The sequence below is a fragment of the Chaetodon trifascialis genome, chromosome 11 (assembly GCF_039877785.1).
Source record: "Chaetodon trifascialis isolate fChaTrf1 chromosome 11, fChaTrf1.hap1, whole genome shotgun sequence".
NCBI lineage: Eukaryota > Metazoa > Chordata > Actinopteri > Chaetodontiformes > Chaetodontidae > Chaetodon > Chaetodon trifascialis.
In genome coordinates this window covers 3,577,246-3,599,559 of record NC_092066.1, presented here as the reverse complement: position 1 = coordinate 3,599,559, position 22,314 = coordinate 3,577,246, and the positions used below count along the sequence as shown (strand labels likewise).

The following is a 22,314-nucleotide window of genomic DNA, read 5'->3' as shown; positions in this document are numbered from 1 at the left end:
CCATACAGCTGATCTAAATGTCACAGGAGGATCCTCCGGCTCTGGTCTCTCATGGTTTTACCACCAGCAACCCTCCATGAGCTTGGCTAATGTGGGCTAAATCGAATAGCATGCTACAGGTGATGGACAACAACTGGTTCACTGCCACAACTTAGCTCTAAAGTTTCAAATACACATAGCATCACACCCCGACTGTGGACTCCTGGACCATGATGACTCATGGTTTAGGAAATACTACACCTCATCATGCATCACAAAAACAGACCTTTCCCCTCAAGCTTTGCATTGTTTTGCAGGGGAAGAAATAAAGAGTCAAAAGTAAAAAGTAGGAAAATGCTTTTAAACGCTTGCCTGCAGAAGTCATATCCCCAGAGACAAATCTACGTGTTTATTTTGTAAGACACCCCAGAGAATTAAAGCCCACAGCATTTCAGGCAAACGCACGCAAGCTACAGAGGCTCAAAGACTCGGAGTCGCTCTCCTGAAAGCCTTCAATTGTGTTTTCAGACACTGAGGCCAAAGCCGGCGCTCAGTGAGTAAAAAAGATTTATCTCTCACGGCTATGCTGTGTAGCATACCATAAGAACATACGGTGCAATGGTCAGTTTACCTTCCAGATGGCTTCTGCAGCGTCTGTCATCCGTGAAGGGCCGAGAAAGCTCCGAGCCTGCATCATTTTAACGAGCCATGTCAAATAGCATTTATCTGTTTCATGCAATGTAAACACTGATTTCAACCCCTATAGTCTTTATATAGCTCTCACTGAGGAGCGCCACAACACACAGAGTTACCACAGTAACTAAACAGTTACCTCCAGCTTGCAGAGATTAGTGGGTTGTTGTCTGGGCAGGACGAGATGTTTGCACGCCGTACGGCATGAAAAGCTTTATGTATTTAGGGTTGTGTCTCTAAATTTGGAGCGTCTGCGCCATAAGCACTCGAGGCTCTTTGACAGAGCAGAAAGGAGTGTCTCGCTGCGTCAACGTCTGTGACCTTTGGAGCCGAGTTCAGGGGCCAAAGTTCGTTCCTCACGCTGCTAAAAAATGTCCACCAAAAAGCAGCAGAAAGTCTGAAGAGTGGCGTGCAAAGCTTCCTCGTCCTTCCATTCTGGGCACTTTTAAAATGATCGATTTAATCCTTTACACGCGTGAAAAAATGCACAACAAAGTGCAAAAAACACTCATTTCAACCCAACTGAGGTCATGTCTTTCAATGCATTTCAATCAATCAGGCTGTGCTTTCAAAACAAGGCAAATTAAATCAAAGTCATTTTAGTGCTGTGGTTAAAAACAAGTGAAACAGGCAGAGTCGGCCTGTAAACAGGTGGAATGACCGCCCTCATTTGCAGGTTAAATGCCATTAGTGAGACGCACAGACTGACATTTTTATGGGCGTCGAACGAACGTTCACCGCCATCTCTCCTCCGCTCGGTTAGCCTTTGACAGCCCTATCTCGCAAATGAGGGCACTCGCAGCTGCAGTCCTTGTCAACCGCTGCACTAAACGCACCTGTTGTCAGACTTATTTGAGGTGAGATAAGGTTAATTACGCCACGGAGCGTGCTTTATCATCGCTGAGCGACATACCTGGAGTTTGTACAGGGGCTGCACTTCCAGGGAAGGAATACCATTCAGTGGATGCAGCGCCCTTTAAGAGATAACGGGACTGTCGTAAAAACATACTTCGCCTTCGCTTGTGATATAATGATTGACTGTGAGCCAGTAGTACCAGCTGGAATACCGCTTGTAGTAGATGTAGTAGAAGTACATTGTAGTTTATATAATTATAAATTCATACTATATCTTATTCTGTTACGTGTTGAGTTGACGCAACAGAGGCTGACAACTTGTAGCAGCAGTGTTAGCATTCAAAGTATCAGTAGTTCTAGCAGTATTTGTGGCAATAGAAGTACTACAAGGAGGAGTTTTAATTGTAGTACATCAGCATCAGTGGTATCTAGTCGTATTTTTATGTTTGCTTTATGTTTTTTCGTGTAATATATTGCCATTATCATTTAAAAAGGGCATTATAAAGTTTATTATTATTATATGAACCAGTAATAGCAGGAGGAGGGAAGGAGGAGTTATAATGTTTGCAGTAGTAGAAGTAGCAGAGGTGGAAAGTCCAGTACACTCTTAAGGAAGTGTTTCATGAGTGTTTTCCATTTCCTTTCTCCTCCACTATTTATCTGATGGCTGCAGATTTTCCCCTCACCATGCATTTAAGTGGTGCAAAGTGAATTTTGTCCAGCTGTTGACGAGCGTCTAAAAGCTTGATTTTACAGTAACTGAAGTGTGTGTGCTGCCACCGAAGTTCAGTGAATGAAGTATTTTCTTGTTTATGTCTGACTCACCTGTCCGTCACTGATTTAACCCCTCCTCCCCCGTTCCCCGTCTTCTCCCCCCTCGCACCCACCTTTTCCTTTTTACACTATTTGATCTCCTCTTCCTCCCTCGCTCCCACGTCGACCCACGTTCACCCCAATAATTCACCCCTGTCCGTTTTGGGGGAGGAGGCGGGGGCGCTCTCAGTTTACTGTCAGCCTGTTGATGTGTGTGTGTGTGTGTGTGTGTGTGTGTGTGTGTGTGTGTGTGTGTGTGTGTGTGTGTGTGTGTGTGTGTGTGTGTGTGTGTGTGAACCGAAGGGTTCGGGTTGACAATGGGCGTGGGTGGGTGGACAGGTCGGGGGGAGGCTGCTGCCAGGTTTCGTCTGGGTCAAGGTCGGCTCGTCACCTTCGTGTGGAATGTGTCGATGCTCCAGGTACAAATACGTGTATGTGCACTGCCTTCAGAAAGCAGCACCACCCTCCACTTTGTCCATAGTTTGAAGGTAGAATGTGAGAAGTTCCCAAAATCTAATCCAACATGCTCCACTGATACAGAAAGGAGAGGCACAGAGAAATGCTATCGAGGCCGTGCAGCTGATTGAGTGCTGCTCAGTGTGTTTTAATGCCCTGCATGTTTTCACTCTGCAGAGACGCCTGCATTTCATCTATGATAGCGCATACAAATGATCGTGCATGTAAATTTAAACTGCCATTTCTCACACATTTGCACGCTCTGGTATACCTGCACACACACGGAGTCTGAGTAAATATGAGAAGCTGTTACTTAAGGGGCTAACATGGGTAAATATTAGCAGGGAGCACTCGGTGTGTGAGAGGGAGAGTGTGTGTGTGCATGGCTGACTGTTTATCCTCGGTGCAGATGTGTGTATTTTTGTGTGGGATGTCTTTCTGAGTGTGTGTCCTGAGCGGGTGTGTGTGTGTGTATGGCTGGTTGTTTATTAACCTGTCTGTACAGATGTGTATGTTAGTCGGATTTTTACCAAATGAGTAAAACGAGGCCACTTAAACCCTCCAGGAAATAAGCCGAGCCTTCAGACTCACATGCTGCGTACATGTTATTTTAAGCCCAAATTACACATCATCTGATATCCGTCCTAAATGGCTTTTCCAGCTTCACTGCTCCAAGTATTCTGAGGTAGAAGGACAGCAGTAAAAAGGGGCCAACAGGTTTAGCAGCAGCATAAAGAAAAGATGAAAAAAAGACAAGGCCAGCTCCACTAAGATGAGGGAAACCTGCCAAACTCCCAATTCCCTGAGAAGGGCAGGACAAGGCCCAGGCACCACAGACATGCTAGGCTACTTATCTCTTTTTCAAACATCCACACTCACAGCTTTAGTACTTCAGGGAAGTTGATCTTCCCAAATGTTCAAGACTCCATTTGATGAAGTGGTAGATGTTTTCAAGGCATTCGGTGAATTTGAGGAAGTGCGCGCAGATAAACATCAGTTTAAGTTTCTCTGAGGTCCGGGATGTTATTTGATGTGATTTCAGGGCGTCTGGTTCATTATTTCACTGGGTGCCTCAGAAGAGAGTACAGCTATGGTATTAGCTTCATCAGCTAGCGACCAAATTATCTGTAGATGTAGTTTAAGGCGTAACACGTGAACAGAATGGACAAATGAATCGATGTTGGACTGCGGTGTCTCACAGTCAGAAAGTTTTTTGCACAACATGAAGAGTTTTTGTTTTTACCTTTCAAAGTTTTTGTTTTCGCTGCTCTCACAGAGTCGCTTTAGGTCACAGCAGGCAGTTGTTTTCGGCTTAAAAGCTATAAAACTCACTGTATACTACCTGCTCTGCACCGAACAGCAGACAGACACAGTTAAAGACCAGCTGGTGAACATACTTCCCTCACGGGTTGGTGGAGACCCAAACCGGAGCTACAGGAGAGCGAATATTGGACTTATGTTCTCTAAGTGGTCATAAATTAGACTCTAAATGAATGATAGGCGTTAGAAGGTGATGATACGTCAGTGTAAGTCAACTTTTCTGTTGACCTTTGAAATGTTGTAGCTTGTCATATGTAGACAGATTCAACGTACAGCTGAAATCATCATTTTCTCTCTTTCCTGCAGAGATGCTAGATTTGATTGGATATTCCAGAAACCTTCGCTGAAAAATAGATTTCTGGTGGTGTTATGATATTGATTTCGATGTTAATTCAGAGAGAGATTTACGCGCTGCTCAATGAAGAACAGGGTTGATTTGTTCAGAATGACCTGTGGCACACACGGCAGGGCAGTCAGATGGAGAAAGGTGCAGTGTGTCACCTCCGTTTGCCACAGCTCACTCCTAAAGGCCAAACACTAATGGCTTTCAGCATGGCTACATTTCCCACCTCGTCACTGCTTCTACCCTCAGAGCAGCTTCGATGACAAGCTCCCTCTGAGGTGAAAGCCGCTCATAAACCACAGCCAACGACTCGGACTTAGCCGAGCGCCGAGCCTGTCGTCACAGCTCTTAATGAATCCTCGGGTCTGTGCAGGATCGGGGCCGGCCAAAAGAGCGTGTTTACCACGAGAAGACGTCATCGCCGCTGAAGAAAGAGCGTAATTATAAACACGCCACCGCTGTTTCCAGTGGCAGCGATTTAAGAACGAGCCTCCTGTCGCTGCAGGGTCTTAATGACGCCTGCAGAACAAGTGGCAATTTAGAGGGGCTCTGTAACACCCTCCAAATCTAAACTACAGTGTGGAGGGATTAGAGAGGGTGTAGGGGACAAACGGAGACAAATGGTCAGACTTTGGCAGCTGGTTTCATCCCCTGAGAAAAGAAAACACCTCAGTATTATTTCTTAATCACTTGCCATTCCCCTCCCTTTCATGAGCTGTGCAGCATTATCTGCCTTTTTTTCCCTAAATCAATAACTGTCTGGTTTTGTGAGTTCTTCTCGTTATCATTCATTAAAGCTTATACCTAATTTCAACATTAATTCATATTTAATAAGTTTAGAAGTAAGTGAGTTCATAAGAAACAGATTCACATTCGTTCCTTTTATGTAAAACACTTTATTCTGAGGGAAGGCGTGAACGCCAAGTCGTTCTGTAAACTGTGAAGGATGTGATGCAGATAGTTTGTGTAATCATTTTTCTGTTCATCCTCTCTTCCATATAACTTCGGCTTCTCGGGTGTTTGTTTAAAACGTGTCTGACTGCTTGCTCGTCTGACTGCAGGCTGAGTTTCTGGCCCTGTTGGACGAGCGATGATCCCAGCAGTTAACCCCGTATTGTCATAATCTGTGATAGAAATATGACCTGGAGTACAACAGTATGATCCAAATTGTAAGAAACTGGAAATGTCCCTTTGTTGAGTCGAGTGTTTGTGTTCTGCTGGGTTATGCTGTGTTAAAAGGGTTGTAATTTTGACACTCGCTCAGTCTTATGAAACACAGGTGTTCTGCATCAGCTCTGAGCAGTGAGGGACCGGCACATTACAGAAGGAGGGGTGAAACTGCTCTGCAGCGGGTGACATCTTATTTAAGCTGGTGCGCTTCTTTGTGCTTGTGTGTGCCCGTGACAAACTTCAGGTGTCTGCAATAATTTAGAATATTAAATTACTGTTTTGTGATATTGTTTCAGTGCTTGGATCTGCATAAGTCACCCCGTGCATACCTGAGCAGATGGTAGCTTCCAGTCCAGGTGAGGAGGTAAAATGCTGGGCTGCTCTGAAGCAGGAGGAGTAGGTGGCAGTTTGTTGTGAAGATGTGGGTTTTGTTCACTTTAAACTCTTTCTGTAGAGCTTTTTCTTTATTGTTTTGGTTAATAATCCTCTGCCTTTGAAACACGCAGTGACAGCAGAAACACCTTTATGATATAACAGCAGCAGTGCCTATTTTTATGGCCTGTATGTTGAATAAAAGCTCCTGAACAAGCAAATAAGGTGAAACCCTCTAAACTCAGACGCCAAAACAAAATCACTGCAATCTCAATCACTTTGGAAAGGTCCAGAAAAAATGTCCACCAGAAATAATTTGCATTCCTTTAATTATCTAATAATCTTAATGGACCCTCCAGGTAGCTTTAGCAACAACATCATACCTGTTGCCTTCCTGTTGTCTTATGTCCTGAGAGAAAGAGACGTAGAAAAAGAAAGACAATAAAAAAGGAAATCAACTATATGTACATCATATACCAATGTATAAAAATACTATTGCAAATTGCATGAGTCAGATATGCATGATAGATAGTGTTTTGTACAATTACAGAGTAGAAAAATATATGAGACAACAAATAAAAATGTGATATTGCAGAAGATATTTGCGCAGATGTAAATGTGTTAAAATGAAGCACAGAGATTAGCTCTTCCTCCAACAAGCTGGATGTTAGTTCTGGAGCTCTTCGGCACATATAAGCCTGTTTTATATTTTAGACCTCTTGGCTCTTATCAACCAGCTTAGAGTGAGTGTGTGTGTGTGTGTGTGTGTGTGTGTGTGTGTGTGTGTGTGTGTGTGTGTGTGTGTGTGTGTGTGTGTGTGTGTGTGTGTGTGTGTGTGTGTGTGTGTCAGGAGGTTGGTTAGCAGACCTGGCTGTCATGATCCTGCCCAGCAGCAGACTGATTGGATGGGAGGGTTTTGTGTCACTGTTTGCTCTGGTTAATGAGCGGAAGGAAGGTGAGCCAATACAATACACACACTCTGTCAACAGAGGGACACTGTCAGGGTGTGTGTGTGTGTGTGTGTGTGTGTGTGTGTGTGTGTGTGTGTGTGTGTGTGTGTGTGTGTGTGTGTGTGTGTGTGTGTGTGTGTGTGTGTGTGTGTGTGTGTGTGTGCTGTCAAGGGTGACTGCTTTAAGCCTCACATCCTACCTCAGGCTGATTAGTAGTCGGCCTTTAAGTAAACACACAGCTAACTGTGGAGGAATCTAACCTGTGGAAGGAAGGAAGGGAGGAATCCTCCATCCATCACCGACCAGGAGCGGCAACGTGGACACACATGACAGGGAACTCCAATTTCCTCCAGTCACGGCCAGAAAATTAAAGACTTCCACTCCAGATGAGGCACGAGTTAAAAAACACAACTGCTGAGAAAGTGTCTCCTAATCCAAAAAAAAAAAAAAAAAAACTCATGGAAATATGAGCAGTTTGGAAAACATGTCAGTCAGGTGTCCGACCAGACTGAAAAAACAAGCTGTGTTCAGTGAGTTATCATCTGAAGCCATGGATGCATAGCTGCAGATTCTATCTTCATATAGTTATTTATACACTGATTATTTATCGGGCCAGTGAGAACTCGGTGAAAGCGACGTTCCCTCCGAGATCAAGGGTGGCGTCTAAAAGACTGCGTCCAAACTTAAGCAAAGTAAACATCTTCAGAAGTCGAGGGGGCCTCCACGTCTTATCCTGAAGCCGTACATCAGATCTAATTACGCTCAGGCCTCCTCTGTGATGCACACATGAAGTTTTAAATCAGCTAAATTACCCTGGGGACCTGGGCGACACTTTATTTAAATATTGATTTAATTGCCTGCTTCTCAAGGATATTCAGGAGGAGCTGTGGGGTCCACTGAAACTGGGTCAGGTTGGTTTCTGGGAAAATCAAGATTGTTTTGAGGTGGTTGTATCTACAGCAGTGTCATTTGTTGTGTTGTGTAATCTGCAAATGTTTGAAATATAGCTGATAAAATCTCTCAAGGCCTTAATTTCCTTCTGCTTCCTTCCATTTGCTTCCAGCAGTCACCTGTCATTATGAAAGAATGGGAGGTACAGGACGGTGGCAACTCTACCAGCCAGAAAACGACACTTAAACGCAACACGGATTTGCAGCATCACATCATTTCACGCCAGAAGTTCATGCCAGGAAGTAGTCAAGGTAGCAGGTCTGAGGAGGGACTGTAAATAAAACAGCTGCTTTTTTAAGCGTTGGCATGTCAGTGCTGGGAAACAGGACGGCGGCACGTCCCGATGAGCTGACATGCATGAAAAAACCTGCAGAGAGGTTTAGATGAGCTCCAAATCTCTGCTTTAAAATAAAGAAAAAAACATCTATTTCCAAACTTTGGACTAATCAACATCTTTGTTTTGTGAATTTTAGCAGCATTTTCATTCAACATTTCTTATTTTCTTTTTTAATTTGATGTATTTCCTTTGCTCTGATTGGCTAGCAGCACCAGAGGCCGGATATATTTGGGGTTGTGTGTCTCTACAATGGTACAAGCCGACGTTAACCGACATTATGCAAATCAGCTCCAAGTTAGCACATTGTGTTATAAGAAGGACAGTAGAGTTTGAGAGTATCGCCAGGCCAAACTTCCCATGAGGAGGTCACAAAGACAAACATTTCAGAGTTTCACAGCACGCCTCAGTGACTCTGTGAGAACCCCCCTCCCTCGTCTTTTTCTTCGCCGTCATGAACTTTGAGAGCCCTGGGAGAATCGGTGGGGGCAAGAAGGGAGGTTAGATAGAGGAGTGGTAGGGTGGGCAGCTTGGAGAATGCAGAAATTGACTTCTAAACAGATGCAGTAATTCCATTTCCACCCCTTTAGAGTTGGTATGCAGGGGGCCAGCCCGTAACCCTAAACCCACTATCGCCGTCGCGCACAGAAGGTGGGAGGCGTATTCGACAGTTGGTGGCTGGGGCCGCCGAGTCTATCAGCCTTGTTAATCAATACGGGTTCCACTCTGATAGAGAGCGATCGGTGTAACCGATGCCCAGTCTGCTCCTCTGTTCGCCCTGGTGGGAGGAGGAGGCGGCACCTGTTTCCTGCGACTTTCACCTGCGGTTCACAGCTCAGCTGGAGACGGCTGGCCCAGCGTGAGGCATCTGGATCCGGCCCAGAAAGTCCCTGCGTGGACATGGGAATGTCTGAGTCCATCATGAGAAAAATGTTCCACCTGTTTAGACAAAGCGGTGGCTGGTATGAAAGTAATACCGAAAATAGCTGAAGCTGTGAGCTTTGTGGAATCCAGAATCACAAATGAGGGTCTCAGCTTCACTGAAAAAGGCATTAAAGCTGCTGCAAAGACTCCTCACCTCAATTATAATCTGGTGACATATGCACAACATTTCATGTGCTCAGGACAATATAACTCAATAACATCTGAATAACATGCAAAGTCACCCATAACTGTATCCTCGCGGCTTGTTAATTGTATGATTGTACATGTTTGTTGGACACTGGACAACACTTTGATGGAAAATGTCCACACTGGCTTCAGCTTGAGGTCTTGGGGGATAGTTTAGGGGCCGCTGGTGACAATGTGGACTAGTTGTGGAAGAGTTCGACAGGGTGATGATTGAGGCTGCCCAGAAGATGACAGGATGCCGGTTCAATCTGACTCCCAAAGCACTCGTGAGCGCTGGATGGCAAACTTCTCAGCCTTTATGTGGTGGAACCAAGATTACTGTGATGACATGCAACAGTTTGTTGTGCCGCTTGCTTGCAGCATCTGTATATTTGCAGTGAGAGGATGGGAGATAATGAGTACAAATGTGCATATAAATAAGCATTGTTTGCCAAATAGGAGAATACAGGGAGTGCTAAGAAGTTACAGGACAGTATCTTGCACTCAATGTAAAAGCGTTTTCGGGTTGCCAGCTCACCAGCTCCATCAGAATTATCTTTTCACAACACACCCCACCCAGCTGGAACCCCAAAACTGAGCTACAACAAGCATCCTTTAGCAAATATTGGTGTCTGGGACTAATTGGTTCTGATAAAACCGGTGCAACGGAAACATGCTGCCTGTCTGCCAAACTGTGTCAGCTCCATTTGAAGCTGATGAATCCAATAAGAAGTGCGAATGACTTTAATTAGTGCTATCACAATGCCTTATCTGCCCATGTTAGCTTATTTTCCTTCAGCTGAGCTCTGAAACTATTTACACACACACACACGCACACACACGGTCCTGTTTGTTGGGCCCAGCGGTGCGTCGCAGTAATCGCCGGCCCAGCATGCTCCGAGTGAAACATTGGCACCAGCTTTAAGACAAACAGCCCCCTCCCTTTAGACCAAGGCAACCCCCTGCTGTGGGCTAACAAGAACACATTAACCTCCTTTAGCACACACACATTCTCCCACTCTTTCTCCTGCATGCATGCAGACGCGCTCTCAGGCTGTCACTCATCAGCATGGAGGCACATTTTCTTTCAGTCCTTCACACATGCAGCCAACTCTGAGGCCACAGATCGGAGGGAGGGGGACAAATATCAGACTAGTGCTCCCTTGTGGCACTCAGAAACATTTGTTAATGAATGACTGACACATCGGCTTTTCAGAAACTTTGCAGCACAGTGGCTGGTTACACTAAAAAGACTTCTCTTAAAAGACAGTTTTAAATTTTAAGAAGTGGAACCAGCAAAGATGCAGACCAGTGTGGCTTTCAGTACAGGCCTATCAGGCTTCTTAAAGAATGGGATCGAAGGGATTAGCCGTGCCACATGTTTAATTGCAGTTTAGTGTAGTCGGGCAGTAGATACAGTAAACTCGTAACCTAGAAATACTCACATGTTACTTTCTGAATTTTATTTTGAAAAACGCTCCTCTCACTGTCCTGCTTGTGTTGTATTTTCAGGCTAATGAGAAATATTATGTGTAAGTAATGAAAATATTGACAGTAATATTCTGTCAGTGTAGCTTTTTTAGCAAAATGGACACAGAGAGAGTTGAAGTGATGTGCAGTAAATAAATAGTTGCCTGCAGTATGAGCTCTGGGTCTTAGCAAACCACCAAGATAAACAAAAAAACAACATATTTTTAAGTTTTTTTTATTTTTAGTTTGCTTCAGTGGTGCTTTCAGGTACATCCTGTATCCTGCCATCCTGATAAGTCTGGTAGGTTAATGTTAGTTTACTCCCCACTGTCTGCATCCCTAATTACATTTCTCCCTAATGTCTCTATTGTGTTATATCTCCCCTTTTCCTGGTTTGCAAAGGGCAGTGTGTGTGTGTGTGTGTGTGTGTGTGTGTGTGTGTGTGTGTGTGTGTGTGTGTGTGTGTATGTGTGTGTGTGTGTGTGTGTGTGTGTGTGTGTTGTAATGGGGGGTAAACAAAGTGATTATAACCCTTCCTCCAGGATGAACATTTTAAACAAGCACCTATAGAAGAGACCCTTGATTGACTTATTCTCCCTCCCCGCCCATGCTGGGGGAGTGTCCTCGCTCCGCCGGTATAAAACCAAACGCACCCACCTACTATTGAGTATGTAAAGAGAGCCACGGTGTTACACCGACACAAAGGGAGAGAGGAGACTGTCAGTATCCCAGCCTGCGTGAAAACTAAGCGCTTGTTGTTGGATATACAGACACTGCGCACCGTCACAAACTCTCTGCGCTCTAGCATGAGTTCAGCAGCATCTCTGGATTAATCGGACTTGCAGCCTACTTGCAAAGCGCAAGTTCGCTGGCACTTTGTCGAGGACGAATCGCGCACTGAAAACAAACGATGGAGAGGAGTATCCCGGGATGGTGCGTGCTGATTGCCCTCGTCCTGCACGGAACGGGTTGCATGGCGGCAAAGGAGCTCCAGTGCCAGGAGATATCTGTGCCTCTGTGCAAAGGAATCGGCTACAATTACACCTACATGCCCAATCAGTTCAACCACGACACGCAGGACGAAGCCGGCCTGGAGGTGCACCAGTTTTGGCCGCTGGTGGAGATAAAGTGCTCCCCGGACTTGCGGTTCTTCCTCTGCAGCATGTACACGCCGATCTGCCTGGAGGACTACAAGAAGCCTCTCCCGCCGTGTAGGAGCGTCTGTGAGCGGGCCAAAGCTGGCTGCGCGCCGCTCATGAGGCAGTACGGCTTCCCATGGCCAGACCGGATGAGGTGCGACCTGCTGCCCGAGCAAGGCAACCAGGACACCCTGTGCATGGACTACAACCGGAGCCAGACCACCACTGCTTCTCCCGTGGTGGCGAAGCCGACCAACCGGCCCCTGAAGCCGTACAACCCCAGGAAGAAGAACAGCTACGGTCGCGGCATCCCCGGGAAACACAAACCTGCGACGTCCCAGTGTGAGCCGGGATGCTTCTGCCGTGCGCCCATGGTGCCAGTGACCAGCGACGGGCACCCGCTGCACAACCGCGTCAAGACAGGACAGATCCTGAACTGCGCCATGCCGTGCCACAACCCCTACTTCACCCAGGAAGAGAGGACTTTCACCGCCTTCTGGATTGGCCTGTGGTCCGTCCTGTGTTTCATCTCCACTTTCGCAACTGTGGCGACTTTCTTAATCGACATGGAAAGGTTTAAGTACCCAGAGCGCCCCATCATCTTCCTCTCCGCCTGCTACATGTTCGTGTCCGTTGGATACATAGTCAGACTGATCGCCGGACACGAGGAAGTGGCCTGCAACAGGGACAACGGCGCTGAACACATCCACTACGAAACCACAGGTCCTGCGCTCTGCACCATCGTTTTCCTGCTCATTTACTTCTTCGGCATGGCCAGCTCGATCTGGTGGGTGATCCTGTCCCTCACTTGGTTTCTCGCCGCAGGTATGAAGTGGGGAAACGAGGCCATCGCCAGTTACGCACAGTACTTTCATTTGGCCGCCTGGCTCATCCCCAGCATGAAATCCATCGCAGTTTTGGCTTTGAGCTCAGTGGACGGGGACTCAGTGGCTGGGATTTGCTACGTGGGCAACCAGAATTTGGATAACCTGCGAGGTTTTGTGTTGGCACCGCTGGTTATCTACCTGTTCATCGGCACCATGTTTCTGCTGGCCGGGTTCGTCTCGCTGTTCAGGATCAGGAGCGTTATCAAGCAAGGTGGCACAAAGACTGATAAACTGGAGAGGCTGATGATCCGGATAGGGGTTTTCACAGTTTTGTACACCGTCCCGGCCACCGTCATTGTGGCGTGTTACTTTTACGAGCAGCACAACAGACAGACGTGGGAAATTACGCACAATTGTACGTGCTTGACGGACCCGAACAGGCAGAGGCCGGACTATGCTGTGTTCATGTTGAAATACTTTATGTGCCTCCTGGTGGGCATCACTTCAGGAGCCTGGATCTGGTCCGGGAAAACCTTGGACTCCTGGAGGACTTTTTGCACGCGATGCTGCTGGGGGAGTAAAGCCTCCGCGGGCTCCATGTACAGTGACGTGAGCACGGGACTGACCTGGAGGTCCGGGACGGCCAGCTCGGTCTCCTGCCCCAAACAGATGCCACTATCCCGGGTTTGAACAGGGGGGTCCCCACTCAAATGCGTCTTATGTCACTTGACACTAAAGACTTTAAAACCAGCGCGTGTCAGCTCTTCACAAAGTGGCATAAAGACTGATTTGAAATGCTTTGTGCGGTTAATCTTTGAAATGATTCAAGGTGAGTCACAAAACTGTCAGTTTAGGCGAACCTTTGGTCACGAGCACTCCCCTAATGTGAACTCTTTTTGAATTTGTGGTCATTTCTGCTTAGAAAAGTTAGAAGCTCAGTTTGGACTCCTACTTATGGAAAGTGCTCCTTGCTTGCCTTATCCAAATGACGTCCATGGGTTTGAATAGAGGGGGGTGGGAAAGGGAGGGGGCTAATTGTGTTGGGATTGTCCATCAGCGTGTTGTAATTAGCACATTAATGAGCGCCTAATGGCTTCTCTTTAAATAATGAGACTGTCAGCAGCAGAACAATGTACCTGGCACGAAGAATGCAGAGTCTTATCTGGGCTTAATTGAATGCGTACAGCTGACAAGATCCTCCTTGTCGATAGGTTACAGGTATGGCTGAGGCTCCTCTTCTTCTCACTGTAAAGAACCGCTGTGTCTTAACTATAAGATTCACAATCAAACTGCTCTGCTGGAAATGAGGCTGGGCTGTTTTTCACTTCAAGATGGATTTACACGTACACGAATCAATGCCTTAATACTGTCTCATACGGGTTGCATTAGCGCGTAAAGTGTATTTATATAATTATTGGTGTACATATATTGTACATTTGTATATTAAAATTTACGAGATTGTAAATATGTATAATTTCCACTTTGATAGAAGACTTTATTTTGAGAATAAAACAACTTTTATTGAACATTTCCTCGTGCGTCCTGGTCATTCTCGCCAAAAACCTTGTTGTGAGTTTGGTCACTGAAATGTTTGAAAGCAGCTGTGATGCATGATTTGAAAACACAGCCTGAGTAGTGTGGACTGATATTCTGCTGATGAGACCTCAGTGTGTCTGTGCGTAATGGCTCAGTTCTGGGTTTGTTTTGTAACTCGTCTTTGAGGCCGCGGGGGAAACCTTTTGTTGAACCTCCCTGGTGTCGCAGATTCACACGCTGTGAGACGCAGGGGACAACATCAGTATGGCCATGGAGGCACTACAGGTGGTCTTCTCAGTTTGATGCCCCCTGCGCTTTAGTCCTGTTATTAACTCATGTCTTTTGTCCTCAGTTAAACCCCTGATCCGGGCTAAATATGGCACGTTTTACTTTATCCCAGAAGTCAGTCAACTCATCAGCTTGTTGCTCGGTTTTGTTCAAAGTGGGAGATCGTCGGGAATAATTTCAGCATTTTGGAGCGCGCATCTGCTGCTCCGCACATGACAATGCGTGCTTGTTTACTGACTGTTCGTTTTACTCTTGATAAGGTGGACTCTACAGTGTAGAGATGCCTCAGGTTTATAATTAAGATGCCGGTGAGGCGGGTCACGCACACTGTAACTGCAGGCTGACACCCTCTCTGTCGTGCGTAAAGGTAATTACGGCCATGCTGTGTGTGGTCCATTTAAAGTGTAACACTCTGAACTGTCAGTATCACCTAATGTTTGTGCGTAATGGCTGCAATACGCGTAGGTGGGGTTAATTTCTGCCTCTAAAGTGGGAAAATAGTCTGTGCCCACAAAATGATTTTCAAACTATGCACATCTCTCAGTAATTCGTAAACTCAAATGATGGATGCGCCAAAGCCTGATGTGCTGCAAAACTCTGGAGAGGGCCCTACACTACGCCAGGGTTAAGAGAGGCGTATAAAATTGCATCATCCTGCCACCTTGTGGTCAAACGATTGAATACAGACAGACAGCAGCAAAGCACACAAAGCGTGAATTCAACAGTTCAGCACACATCCACAAAGTTTGATGTCGCGTAAAAATATTCAGTTTTATCCAAGCAGAAAGAAAGAATGTCGTTTTTTCTGCTCTAGTTTATGTTCATAACCTGTCAATGTCAAAGCTTCTTCTTAAGCTTGTGTAAACATATTTTACTATTTTAATAATCCAAGACTGCCTGTTTTTATGGCCGCACAGATACATCACATTGCAAAAATTGTGCTTAAAAAAAACCCAAATTAAGTCTGAAATATTTGGCATGTTTGAATAAAGAGTCACTGCTGAACACATTTATGAAATGCATAAATCAGCTTCTTCACACAGAGGACTAATTGTGACAACCTTATGTCAAAATTGTCTCTGTCAGTTACTGCATTCATCAAATTAAGAGACAGCAGATTTAATTTGCTCTGTCTAATCAGAACAAATCGCTCTGCAGCTGCTTGTTGACCATGTGACCAGTTAGTTTCCTTTTCCAGTGTGTGTGTGTGTGTGTGTGTGTGTGTGTGTGTGTGTGTGTGTGTGTGTGTGTGTGTGTGTGTGTGTGGTGGCAGGGGGTTGGGCATGTTCCCTCAAGCCCAGAAGTAAAATATCAACAGAGGAAATGGGCTGAGGGTCGTGCCCGATCCGTCTCCTCCGAACATAAACAAGGCGCTGACTCCTCAGAGAGAGCCGAACCCAGGTCCTCTGCATTGGATCCAATTAGGAAGTGTATGAAGGCCGTCCTTGTCTAATGATGGAATTAGCTGTCTGACTCTGAATGGTTTGAAATGAATCATGTTAAGATGTCTGAATGGCTCACACAGGCTGTTAAAGGTCACAAAGCCTGTAATTTCACAGTGTATACAGCGCGGGGTGGGAAGCGTTTTGCTTTCAATAACAGCTATTGTCACGCCACGGCTGATTTACAATGCGGTCTAAAACAAACATTTCTGCGAGGTCTAACTGACACGCCTCGTGATGGACAGATGACCTCACTGCTTTCTGCCCCAAAGCATGCTGGGAGCAACTACACAGCTGCAAAAAGAAGCTTTATTGGCTATTTGGTTGCAGTGGAAACAAGTTAAACACACAGCATTGACACTTGGCTAACGGCTAACAATTAGCATAATAAAAGACAAACTTTACGAATGTTAGATTATCTTCTTAACATACATGCAGTCATCAGGCTGATGGTGTTCCTCAGTTTAAGCACCTTCTCATTAGCAGAAGTGTTGACATGAAGGAGTTTGGACCTGCTGGTGCTGCTAGCTTAAAACTCACAAGATTACCAAAGTCATTAAGATTTGGAGTGAGATAAAAACATTTTAAAGGCTCATTCATCTCACATGCATGCATGAGAAGTCAGGCTGTGGGGCGCAAAGGTGAGAGGTCAAAGGTCGTGTTTGTAATTTCTGGCATTTTCTGCCGGGGCAACAGAAAGCAGACAAGGAAACGTCTTCAATTCTGTCAGACAACAGAAATCCTGCTCATGTCTGGTTATTAGCTGAAGCTTGTTTGGGACACATGACCCGCCTGAATGGATTATATAGTGAATGTTTACAGACTTAAAGGCGCAGTGCACCAATTTTACACATGATGAGAAGCTCACTTGACATAAGCAGAGGACGTGGGGTGTGAGGATGGTTGTGTAACGTCTCCTGTGGATCTTTATGGAGGTTTTGAATATAGTGTTAAAATGACACACAGCAGACTAGAAGCTTTCTCCAACCCAAGCAGCCTTTCAGTTTCATGTTTTAAGGTGGTTGATGTGTGCAGATGTATATTCAAGAGCAGTTTTGTCAGACACTCAGACTCAATCAATGAATTTGTGGACAAGAAGTCAAACAAAGAGACGAACTCGAAGACACTCGTCCTTCCTTTCCACCAAACCAACACTCTTGGATCACTTTTTCCAATCCCTCTGTCATCAACATCAAAGGAAGACAGAATGGATTTTGTTTTCTGAGCCGTGGCCATCGGGGACCAACCCCACCCACCCACCCATCTAAACTACAACCGCAGAGGTGAAGAGGATGCTGGGTAATCAATACTTCTGATGCCTCTGACATGCCTTTGATACCTCTGATGCGCTGTTGTAGTCAATGTCGAGCTTTCCCTCCTGCTTCTCAATCTCCTCCGTCTGTCACCCATGAGATGGGAGAGTGCTATTGCACCTGAGGCGGATGCAGGTTGATGCATTAACTTCAGATGAGGAGGCGATCGATGCGCAGCGGACACACCGACTCTTAATATTCTGCTCTGTGCTGATGTCTGAACACAGCTGTGCAGCACAAAGTGCACATACGATGCATTTTGTTTCTGAATGAGATATCTACCTCTCTTGAAGACATGAACATGACACAAGTTTTTACATTTTTTAAAGGCTGGAGAATTGAATGCTCTTTTACAGACGGGACCCCTCAGGTTCAGAAACCAGCAGATGCTTTTGCCAATAACTTAACAGGCTCTGAAATTAACTTCCTATTAAATAAAGTGACGTTATAGTGTGTTTTGAAAAATGGAGACACATCTGAGGGGTAAACACTGAGGTGTATTCTCAAACACATGTATGAAATATTATGTATTGTCTTTTTTTAGGTTGGAAAAAGCAACATTGAAAGTTTAATCTAAAAGGAAGAGGCTTTATGTTCCAGAAATATTTTTATTTTTCAGCAGAGTATTCCACCTATTTTAAACACTATCAAATCATCAAGCCAATCCACCAGCATATTTGATTTGGTATAGAAAAATCTCACACTGCAGTGGTTACTGTCCATTTGTTCCTCGACTGCTGCAATACTTACCTTTGGCCACTAGATGGCAGAAAACGCAACGCTGTCCTCTGAATGTGAGATCTGTGCGGGCAGAGGTTACCTGAGGAGGTCTGTCATGTACCAGCATTTGAAGGATTGAGAACTAGATTTCAACAATAAAGCTCTGGTTGATGAAATCAGTGAGAAATAACCACATTTTACAAAATATAATTTAGGACTTATTAGTATTTTTCATTTTACACTATGGCTGAAAATATACTGTACATGATTTTTGTGTGCTTTGGCAGCTTCATGGCTTCGGTTCAGATCTAATGAAGAGACATCTTAACACGACAGCATACAATGATATTTAAGACAATAATGTGCTTCCAGCCTTGTAGCAGCAGCTTCAGGAAGGCCTCTTTTCAACAAGACGAGACAAACTGGAACTGGCCTGCCAGCCTGTCCTCATCACCCAGCGCTGATGGATGGCCTCACTAATGCTCTTGTGGCTGAATGGGAGTAAATGAGCTCAGCCAGGTTCCTAAATCAGGTGGAAAGCCTTCTCAGAAGAGAGGAGGCTGTTGTAGCAGCAGCTGGTTTTTGGATGAGATCACACGTGGGCTTAATCCTAAAGTGTCCATATACTTTTGTATATTATATATATGTATATAAAGAGTTTGTTCAAGCAAAATGCTCATATGATCTTCTTATGGATTGCATATCAAAGCGTTGCCGTTAACATGGCTGATAACATGACTAGACCATGTGTCAACACAGACGAGGTGGCTGGGATTTTGCCAAGGACACATAGCTGTCAAAACTGTTTCAGCGTGTGTTTTGTGTGACACATTTTGAGAAGGGCAGCAACAACAGACACATACTTAGGGACCCTGTTTTGTGCGGATGTGGGTTAACGCATGTGTAGGGTCACCAGGTCCGCTGCTCCGACCTCTTGACCCCCACCAGTGACAGTACGATCCTTTCTCTGAGCGCCCGACCGACCGACCGACCGCGGGCCACCCTGCTAGTGTTTCTGCATGTCTTAGCTGCCCTAAATACCACAGCAGAAGAAGAATGGGAAGGGTATGAGGCACGTGTTAGGGTCACGGCCGCGGTGGAGGTAACGCGTCTCAGGGGTTGTGCTGCTGCATTCACTGTCACTGTTTTGGAGTTAGAATTTGTATTCCAGTAATTAAAACAGTCACTTCAGTGGAGAGTTTTTCTCATCATCATACATTTTCTCATGATACAGTTCTTTCCTTTAAAGTCTAATTTTCCTGTTCTGAGGTTGTGAACCTTTTGCACTTGAGGCACTTTTTGGACTTAAGAAAATATCTTTAATACAAAATATTTTATCAAAGGTGAAGTCACGCGCTTTCTGTATCATACAGGTCAAACGGCTTTGCTTGCAGTCTGAGTTAACGTTGAAGGATGGCGGCGAGGAGGTCGTAGGCCTGATGTCGTCCGAGCAGGGTTGGCTTCAGTCAGGTCATGGCTGGGTCATGTGAGAGGTCAGAGGTCGGGTCAGTGGGTCTGTTGTGGCTGCCAGCGCTCAGTCATCCAGACAACAGCTGAAAACTGTAACCGCTGCTTCATCAAGGTCAGCCTGTGTTTGCGTTGGTGGCTCAGGGAGTCGAACAGAAGTGAAACAGTACGAATCAGCTGCGTTTTCATGATCTAACTGACCAGTTAGGTGTTTTTATTATTACAAAAAATAGCATTTGGTAAGCATGCATCATGAAAAACACTGTCACATGAAAACAAGAAGCAAAAATTTGAGAAAAGCGGCTGATTTTTGATTCACTGCTGAAAGTACAGACTGTCTTTTACCGTATGAACACTTGCATGTTCAGTTACTTTTAAATCCTGTGAGCCTTCGCGCTGCAGGCGATAATCTAAGGTGGACTGAATGACTTTTTGGCCACTTGTGGGCAGTGGAACAAGCAGGGAGCACAATTTTTTTGCAGACGCAGTGCAAAATGTCACTTTTTTCATCATATCTCAAGCCACCAGGTGAATATTCACTCTCCATGTCTGTTTTGTCTCCTTGGCTGGTGAATACAGATATTTATCTCGATAAGTTACTCCATGTTGCTGCTTTCGTCTGTCAGCTGTTTGGTGCTCGGCTGGCGGTGCACAGTGGGTTTATGGAAACTTTTTTTACTTTGTAAAACCAAAACAATGAGCTGAAAGTTGCTAAAGGGCTGTTTCTGGTTATCTTGTGGGTTCAGTGCTTATTTGATGCATTGTTGATAAAAAAATATTCATGAGTGCGGCTTTACAATTTCTAGCAAATCGTCCTCTATAGCACAGCAACTCTACAAATTCATGCTTTTAAAGGCAGATTCACAGCAGCTCGTCACTTACACCCATGCCCTCTTGTCTTGAGATTCACTGCTGTCGGACTGTTGGCCTGAGTTTGCCCCAGCTGGAGCGCACTGGCCCGGCTTTTTGGCCCCCATATGTGTTGGCACCCTGGGGTTTGGTGGTGGGCCCCTGTCAGGACGAGGGGACAGCGGAGGTCTCAGGTGGCTGTGGAGGACGAAGTGAGTTGGGACCGGAGTGCTCATGGGAGTGGGCGACTGAGACATGTCCACCTTAGCGTCTTTGCCATCAGACCTCCTGTCGTCAGTGGTCCCAGCATTCGGCTTTGCATGAGGAGGTTCACCGTTAGGCACAGCAGCAGCAGCACCGTGTTTCTCGTCTTTGAGACCGATCTTTGAGCTACCACTCAGGCTTCTGGTTAGAAGAACGTCGCAGTCTTCAGTCATAGTTGTCGTTGTAAACATACTGCTTTGCTCTCCTTTGTTCATCTCCTCCATGAACATCTCCCTCTTCCTCCTCCATCTCACCATCGCCTTCATGGAGCTCGCCAGGTCAACCAGACTGAGCAGAATGGACAAGGAGGCGACACCCAGCATGAAGTTCAGCATCAAGGTCTTCTCAGTCCGCCTGGAGATGTAGCATTCGACCCCAGATGTGCAGGGAGCCTCGTAGCAGAGGAAGCTCTTAGGAATGGACAAGCCAAAGAGGAAAAACTGGCCTGCGCCGAAAACCACTTCGAGAAAGATCCGTAGAGTGATAACCAGGAAGTAAGCGCAGTAGAAGCGTGGCAATGCCCGTTCACGAGGGAGGTCGTGAAGCGGAGCTTTGTGGAAAGACGGCTCTCTCGAGGAGCTCGAGTTCTCAAGGGTCAAAGGTGAACCACCTTGGCTCCTGTCGTAGGAGAAACCTCCAAAATAGGAATACGACCAAACTTTATGCATGACGTACGTTGCAAACAGCACGTGAGGAAGACAGAGCAGAACGAGGTGGAAGAGCCAGAGACGGAAGACGGACACGGGAGCAAATACGTCAAAGCAGACGTTAGAGCAGCCCGGCTGGATGGTGTTGCAGATAAATCTCTCCTGCTCGTCACTGAAGAGGGTGAATCCGGCCAGCAGGAGGACGAGCAGACGTAAAACCAGCATCAGCATCCACCAGGTTTTACCTGCAGCGTGAAAGAGACGGTCGAGAAATGATGAATAGATTAAATACAAGATGAAATTTAAATGATCCCAGTGGAGCGACAGAGTCATGGCATGAAAGAATAAAATACAAATAAACACATTTATCAAACATGACACGATGATGATGAAACAGCAGAAACAGCCATTTTATTTCATCGCTCGTGATGAAATTACACAGGGAAAAACAAAACTCACCACACTCAGAAATCAAAACCAGCAGATCCTCAAACTGCAGCTCTCAGTTTTCAATGCATCTACCTCAACCACAACTCAGATTAAGAGCCTTTCAGTTGATTTTGTTAGATTTTTTTTATGTTGACAGCACATTACATGCACCATCTATCCGGGTTAACAGATGTGTAACTGTGATCATATATGAAATAAACCTTGACATACTGTGACTGGTTAATTTCTAATATTCTAAACTACAAAAGAAAAACATACCCATGAAGGAGACGTTGTGACTGATCGTGATGAAGAGTAGATCTATCGCTCCCATCTTCCCTGAAGAAAACAACCCCAAACTCACGAGAAAAGCTTCTCCACGACAGATCCAAATCAGGGAGAACTTCTCGAGTCGCCGTCGCCTTCGATGCTGTTTGAGGACTGCAGCGCTGACCCGACAGCTTGCACTAAATACAGTCACCTCCGATGTTTTCTTACTGCTTCTCACTCTCGTCTGCGGAGGCCAGGACCTGCAGAGAGCTATTCTTACCAGGCTGCCATCAAAGCATTGTTGAGA

General features: G+C 45.6%; 2 protein-coding genes across 2 annotated transcripts; one reads left to right on the top strand and one right to left on the bottom strand.

The window, feature by feature from the left end:
- Window positions 1-11,507: 11,507 nt before the first annotated feature.
- Window positions 11,508-14,169, top strand: LOC139339492 (frizzled-8-like). The gene has a single exon (XM_070975139.1). It carries the CDS (start codon window positions 11,727-11,729, stop codon window positions 13,470-13,472), a length of 1,746 nt encoding a protein of 581 aa, XP_070831240.1. The 5' UTR covers window positions 11,508-11,726; the 3' UTR covers window positions 13,473-14,169.
- Window positions 14,170-20,426: 6,257 nt separating this feature from the next.
- On the bottom strand, window positions 20,427-22,071 carry LOC139338433 (gap junction delta-4 protein-like). Its single transcript, XM_070973420.1, has 2 exons — window positions 22,017-22,071; window positions 20,427-21,553 (listed from the first exon to the last, which is right to left on the bottom strand). The coding sequence occupies exons 1-2, from the start codon at window positions 22,069-22,071 to the stop codon at window positions 20,427-20,429; spliced, it is 1,182 nt and encodes a 393-aa protein (XP_070829521.1).
- Between the last annotated feature and the right edge of the window lie 243 nt (window positions 22,072-22,314).

Bases quoted from the DNA above. Each gene is read 5' to 3' on its own strand.
- LOC139339492 (XM_070975139.1), top strand. From the start codon at position 11,727: ATGGAGAGGAGTATCCCGGGATGGTGCGTGCTGATTGCCCTCGTCCTG.
- LOC139338433 (XM_070973420.1), bottom strand. From the start codon at position 22,071: ATGGGAGCGATAGATCTACTCTTCATCACGATCAGTCACAACGTCTCC. The intron at 21,554-22,016 runs GTATGTTTTTCT...TTCACGCTGCAG, and splicing joins TCACAACGTCTCCTTCATGG to GTAAAACCTGGTGGATGCTG.